The following is a 6,614-nucleotide window of genomic DNA, read 5'->3' as shown; positions in this document are numbered from 1 at the left end:
TGACCAAACTGTGTAGGTTTTGTAGCGGATGAATACATATGGCTGATGCCTTAAAACAATCATAGTTATAAGTTCAGAAAGCTTTAAGACTTTTTCCCAAGTGAAAGGATTCTGACGGGGTGCCGCAGAAGTTTTCTGTCATTGTCTTCCCACCGGTGTATCGATTGACCAAACTGTGTAGGGTTTTGTACCGGGTGAATACATATGGCTTATGACTTGAAATAATCATTCTCGAAAGCCTTTGGACTTTTCCCCATGTTAATGTGATTATGAAGGGATTTCAGCCAAGTTTTCTGTCATTGTCTTTTTTCCCAACGCTGTATTGATTGCAATGATGTGTAGGCCTAGGGTTTTGTAGAGGATGGCTTATGCCTTCAAACAATCATAGTGATGATTCCTGGAAGCTTTAGGACATCTTCCCGAGTTGAAAGGATTCTGACGGGTGCCGCAGAAGTTTTCTGTTATTGTATTTTTGCCCAGTGGGGTGTCGATTGACCAAGATGTGTAGGGTTTTGCAGCGGGTGAATACATGGCTTATGCCTTAAAACAATCATAGTTTATAATTCCCGAAAGCTTCGGGACATCTCCCAGAGTTGAAAAGATTCTGACGGGATTTTGTCCGAGTTTTCTGTCATTGTATTCTTGCGCAACGCTAGCGCTGCTAAGGATTGCTAAGGATGTGTAGGGCTCTGAAGCGGATGAATACATATGGCTGATGCCTTAAAACAATAAAGTTACAGTTCCCGAAAGTTGTAGGACTTTCCCTCAAGTTAATGTGATTTTGATGGGACTTCGTTTGAGTTTTCTGTCATTGTATGCCCAAAGGGGTACAAATTGCCTAAGCTTTGTAGGAGTTTGTAGCGGATCAATACACACGGTACACACCGTAAAACAATCATAGTTATAATTCCTGGAAGCTTGTCCAAGCTGTGTAGGGCTTTGTAGTACATATGGCGGACGAATACATATGGCATATGCCGTAAAACAATTACACTTGTCATTCCTTGAAGCTTTAGGACTTACCCACTGGTTGATGTATTTTCCATGGAGCTCTCTTTTATTGTATTCTTTCCCCTCGGGGAACAATTTCTACTCTACTCTGAGTTTTTCGGTGAATGTATAAAGTATGGTAGATTCATTCCTCAAACTAAACGACATCTAGCACACCACAGTCCCGACAGGAAGACATATGAGGCCGTATAGTTTCCGTTTAGAACTTTTTAATTCAACCTGTCACAGTTTCGGCGGATGGATACATATGGCATGCACGGCGAAAACAGTTCTTAACGCAAACTTTGGTTCTATAAATCATGTCTCTCAGTCTGCATGAGGATAGAAAAAAATACTTCTCCAACTCGACCTTGCAGCAGCCCAGTTTCGTGGACCACACGTTTGTATTTTTAATTAAAGCATGATGACGAATGCACGTCCTCCATCAGCTGCAGTTATACATCAACCACGTGTCCGCAAAACTTTAATTAAGCTGTCAGGGATCGGAAATAATCGCACCGCCGGCTGAAATGGAGATCCCACGATTTCGATCCGCGTTCACAAAGCCGAGGCGCAATCACGGTGTAATTTCGGTATGATATAGAAATATTGTACCCAGCTATCGATCATGCGGCTTGCAGTGGGTAGTGTTATGCCGAAGCACCTGCGGCGGGAAAATAACGGCTTATTTTCCGTCAAATTAAACACCCGAGCTGCATGAGTACGGGTCAGAAATTATGCGGCTTCGCGGATACTTGGAAATATGGAGAGTAGGTCATTCGTACGATGTGTTTCGGGCAGTAGAATGAAGAAGAACTTTGTTGCACGACAGTTGTAGCAGGTACAACGCATGGCAACTTGTACTGATGCATGGGGCTTCGCCGATCCGTGGAAATAGTGAGATTAAGTCATTCGTACACGGCGTTTCTTCCAACACCAAAGTTACAAACTACAGAGTATCTCTGCCATATTACGTTTAATTGGCACTGATTATTAACCAAATATATCAATACTTTAATTATTAAAAATTATTAATCAGGTTTCATGTGAAATAATCATCAATAAAAAGTCGAAAAAAGCCTACAGGTTTGAGTAAGGCAGCAACTCTCTCTCCTGAGAATTGATTATTTGATTAATTAATTACAAACTGACTACCTAAATGAAGACTGAATACCTTCATATCAGGGCACAAAAAGACGACGACAGACCGTCTGCGTCATACTTCATTACAGTTTATCATTAACCACACAGTAAAGGTTGACTCAAGGTCGCCGCCATATTGCTGTAATTGAAAAATCTCTTTCTCCCCGGGGAAAATCCAGATTGATGAAACTACAATATTTTTACCTTGAAATTCCTGTCAGAAGGAGATGAAATATTACCAGCCTGGAGCTATGTTAGAGAGGCGTTATAGATGTCTCGCTTTGAGGACCTCTTTCTTATGAGGGACTGGTACTTGGACCTCTGAACGAGGAAATATTGCACACATCGTTCAACAAATTTCAGAGATAAAGAAAGACTTTCTCAGCCTCCATGAAACTACAATAACGATCCCATAAATAATGATACTAGCGAACCATTCATAACTGCCATAATAAAGATGACAGACGGTCGTCGAAATACCTGATCTTGTCAAAGTGGTTGTGAACAAAGAACTTTGCTATTCTACAATAAATTTTACCTGCCAGAAGTACATGAATCATTACTAGCCCAAGGTTATGTATAAATAGAGGATTCTGAGGACGAGTTATCAGATAGAAGTCTATTGTTCGCTTACCCTGGAGACAGTCCGCATCTCCCTGGGTACGAGAGCTTAACAGATGGGCACGTTCCCAGCTTCCTGTACCTCCCGGTGTATCTGAGCTCCATCTCTAATATAGCTGTCAGCAGCGGCGGGAGGGAGGACTTTCATCTTTCAAAAAAATTGAGACTTTATTCCTGCAGGGCTCGAAACACTTTTTTCTGCATACCTGCACTAGTGTGGGTTACATTGAAAATTACCTGCACTAGGCAAATTTTTCCTGCGCCGCCCGGAATAAGGAACTTCGGTATGGATCATACTAAAACTGTTTGGAAACACAGTTTCAAATTGATCAGACAGTATCAAATACGCCACCCAAAGTTTGGCTGACAAAAAAACACGATAAAAAGACCTAGAAACATATCAAAACTAAACCGAAAGCCTGGACCTCTGCTAGAAGAGTAGGTTTTGTTACCGATTTTGATCCACTTTTCCGCCAGATTAGGAAAACCATCAGGCGAGAAATCATCCCGAGATGGCTTCATTTTCCACGGATCCCTTCCCGATTCTTGATTTTCTGTATCGATCCGCCATTTTCTCTATTTTCCAGGTCAGCTGATCCTCCTGCTGCAGTCATGCAACAATGGCGAACAGCGGGTCGGATTTTACGACACCGTTCTGGACGGTTTGCGGCAGGTCCTGGAGGAGATCTCGGACGTCGCCAACCGGACGCTACCGGAAATAGAAGCCAGGAATCCTGGGTACTACGAACAGTTCCTCGAGGTCGTGAACAAACCGTACATTATCGAGGCGTTTCCCAGAACTTTGGAAACGCAGGAGTGGGCTGAGCAGTACAGACCGTCTGTTGAAAAACGTCTGCCGACTTTTAACGAAGAGGAAAGTGACAAGTGCATGTCTTACATGATGGGCAGCAAGATTCGTGGACATCACACGTAAGTAGGCAAAGAACAGTTTAATATCAAGCACTAACAAAGATAAGTAAGTTTAATTTTCTTGTGGGGACAGATATGACAAAATCGCCGAACAGGTGTAGGGTGCCATCTACATCAGGGCACACCAACTTGTGAACGTTCTCTCAACCCAGACGGGGGGCGGTACCGACTTCCGACGAACTTTGACCCAGTGCTGACGTAAAAAACGAAGAAAACCACTAGATTCCAGTTAGTCAATGTTTGTTTTTTCAGCTGCAGCTGGAGAACAATTTTAATTTGATTATGTCATGATGTTTGATGTTGACTTGTTCTACATGTACAGGAAGGAGATCCGGTGCACCATTACAGAGCGGTGCTGGAACCTGGTCACCATACCCGACACGTCAGGCTACATCATCACACACCAGCTGCTGTATACAGTCCTGGCGGAACATGTGAGGCAACATTGCTTGTATGCTCTTTAAGCTGCAGTATGTAACAATTGGATGATGCAAAAAGTTAACTTTCTTGCCATGGTTTTGGATATGAGTGGACTATCCTGAACCGTCCTTAATTCAGCACTATGCTCAGGACGGTTCTGGATAGACCGCGTGTATCAAGAACCACCATGCCTGGTGCAACTCCACGTTCATGGATACGTGGAGACAATCCAGGACTGTGCTTGAGCATGAAATTAGATAAAAGCACGGTCCTGGATACGCATAGACCATCCAGAAAAGTGCCTGAGCATCAGGAACTAGATAAAACTGGTTCTGGATACAATATTGCCCCCTCAGGTCGGCTGCACAAACGAGTTGAACAGTTACGCCAGACAGCAGGGTTTTCTGGAGGGCGTTCCCGGCATGCAGCGCGGGCGTTGTTCGTCCATCTTGTCTCAGGCTGAGTTCCTGGCGAGTAACGGACCTCCTCAGCCTGAACAGGACCTCTTCATGGAACAAGGTAAGGTACTGGTCATTGTGGAACAAGGTAATGCACTGCTCAAATACACGGGCTTATATGATGATAATCCTTATTGCATATTCATGTACCAAAATGGCTTAATGCAAAGATGGCATTTGGTCTACAGAGGTGTAAAGTACTAAAATCTAAAGAATTAAACATTTTTTGAAATAATTGAAAACAACTATTATGAAGAACACTTTTATCTTCCTCAGACTTATTGTGGATGTAAACAACTGGTTGAAATTGAATCTTTTGCCAACAGAGTCTTCCGAGGTCAGATGAGCCCGTTGGCCACAATGGAGCAATCCTTTGGCCACAAAAGAGAAGAGTCTTCATGGCAAGAAAAATTGTCCTGTTTGATAGAATAACTTGAATGAGTCTTAAAGTTTTATTACCTAGCTTATCCATTGAAATGATTGAGGACTTTGTGTCTCCACAGCTGTGGTGTGCGGCATGCTGGGATACACAAACTTCCTGCGCCCTGATTGGCTACAGAAGGTGATGACGTGGCAGAGGCCGGACGGATGCTTCGGGAAGGAGATGAAGGAAGAGGAGGACGAATTGGTGGAACAGTTACACAGTCTACCTTTTCACGCACACAGTCTTAATGGGAGTACAGAACACAGGTAATACATGCACATCAACTTCTAGCCTGGTATCCTTTCCAATGCATTGTACCTTCAATCTGATCTTCTGATCACTTTTAGGAGTGGAACTAAAATAGGTTGTTCAATAGGTGAACTAAAATACTTTAGGTAAACAAGTAGTTCCATAGTCACCCAAGAAGAAAAATACTCCAATACACTATAAACCTAAAACTCTATAAACACCTAGCCATATAGGGTATTTTAAACGTCAACATACATCTGTAATTACCCCTGACCAGTGTTAACAATCATATTCTTTTGATGATTATTACAACGAAGGCAATCATTTAGTGTTGCAAAATGTATTTCCCACTAAAGTAGACTGTTTTTAATTGTTTCCATGCACTTACTTTCAGGCCACAGACGAGATCGCCAACGAGTAGAAGACTCCTTGTGGAAAGGCTAATGCACGGTGGGGCTAATATAATCCAGCCAGATGTTCAAAATCATTTCTTTTTTATTTTTGTGTTCAGTCATAAGATAAATTAAGTTATTATCCAGTTGCATCGATGTTGTTGTTGTCTTTGTTTAACGTCTAATATGTCGCTAGACGTGGTCTCTTGGTGCTGGTTTGCGCTAGGTTCAGTTCAGAGCCTCAATTGTCTCTCTAGGTATTAACTCTTGGTGCCTTGTGCTTGCGTGATGCTGGAAGTATTAATACAAACTGTTTGCCTCATTTCCAGGTGGTTGTTTGTCCCACAAGAGCGGACTGGGCACGGCTCTACTCGCCATGTACGCACGCGCAATGATAGACCCCACGTACGGATGGGAGAGTACACAAGATTGACGTCTGTACGAAATCTAATAAAAATGTAGAATATCATTTTTGCCTGCTGTGTTATTTTTTCTAACCGTCATGAGCACGAACCGTCACGAACTTTAATATATACCGCAAGGAAATGCTTCAAAGATGTTTGCATTGACCTTATAAAGGGAATTAAGGGGTTAGGTTAAAAAAAGACTACTATACTCTGCTGAATATATCACTATAGTCAGGCTCTTATCCGTATTCTATCACTCTGTTACAGTACGACTACGAGATAGCCGTTTGAAATTCACATCAGGGTTTTACCTTGATCCATGAAGTTATGTGGTTGAGGGCAACCAAAATCCGTGAATTCATTCTGCAGAGTTATCTGCCGAGGACGTGTTTCCTGTTTGATCCTGTTTACTAGCCTCTACTGTACCGCTACTCGTAACGTCCCAATAGAGAGTACATAAACTTGTAACGTCGTCCCGGAGGCTGTTTGTATCTATTGATTCCCGCCAGGATGTTGTAAAAACCAGATGTAATCACGGAAAGCCCGGAGGCGGACCGTATCTTTTCTGTTTTACAGACTT

General features: G+C 42.6%; 1 protein-coding gene across 1 annotated transcript in view; it reads left to right on the top strand.

The window, feature by feature from the left end:
- Positions 1–6,077, top strand: part of LOC109484666 (UPF0764 protein C16orf89 homolog) — an 8,142-nt gene extending 2,065 nt beyond the window's left edge. Inside the window, exons 2-7 of the mRNA XM_019788013.1 lie at positions 3,342–3,684; positions 4,007–4,118; positions 4,461–4,623; positions 5,066–5,252; positions 5,630–5,685; positions 5,957–6,077. Coding sequence (XP_019643572.1) covers positions 3,342–3,684; positions 4,007–4,118; positions 4,461–4,623; positions 5,066–5,252; positions 5,630–5,685; positions 5,957–6,060 — 965 coding nt within the window. The 3' untranslated portion in view covers positions 6,061–6,077. The remainder of the gene's footprint in view (positions 1–3,341; positions 3,685–4,006; positions 4,119–4,460; positions 4,624–5,065; positions 5,253–5,629; positions 5,686–5,956) is intronic.
- The last annotated feature ends 537 nt before the right edge of the window (positions 6,078–6,614 follow it).

This window comes from Branchiostoma belcheri, unplaced genomic scaffold (assembly GCF_001625305.1).
Source record: "Branchiostoma belcheri isolate BF01 breed outbred unplaced genomic scaffold, Haploidv18h27 scaffold7, whole genome shotgun sequence".
Classification (NCBI taxonomy): Eukaryota; Metazoa; Chordata; class Leptocardii; order Amphioxiformes; family Branchiostomatidae; genus Branchiostoma; species Branchiostoma belcheri.
The sequence above is the reverse complement of the archived record's forward strand: the minus strand, read 5'-3'. Positions and strand labels throughout refer to the sequence as shown.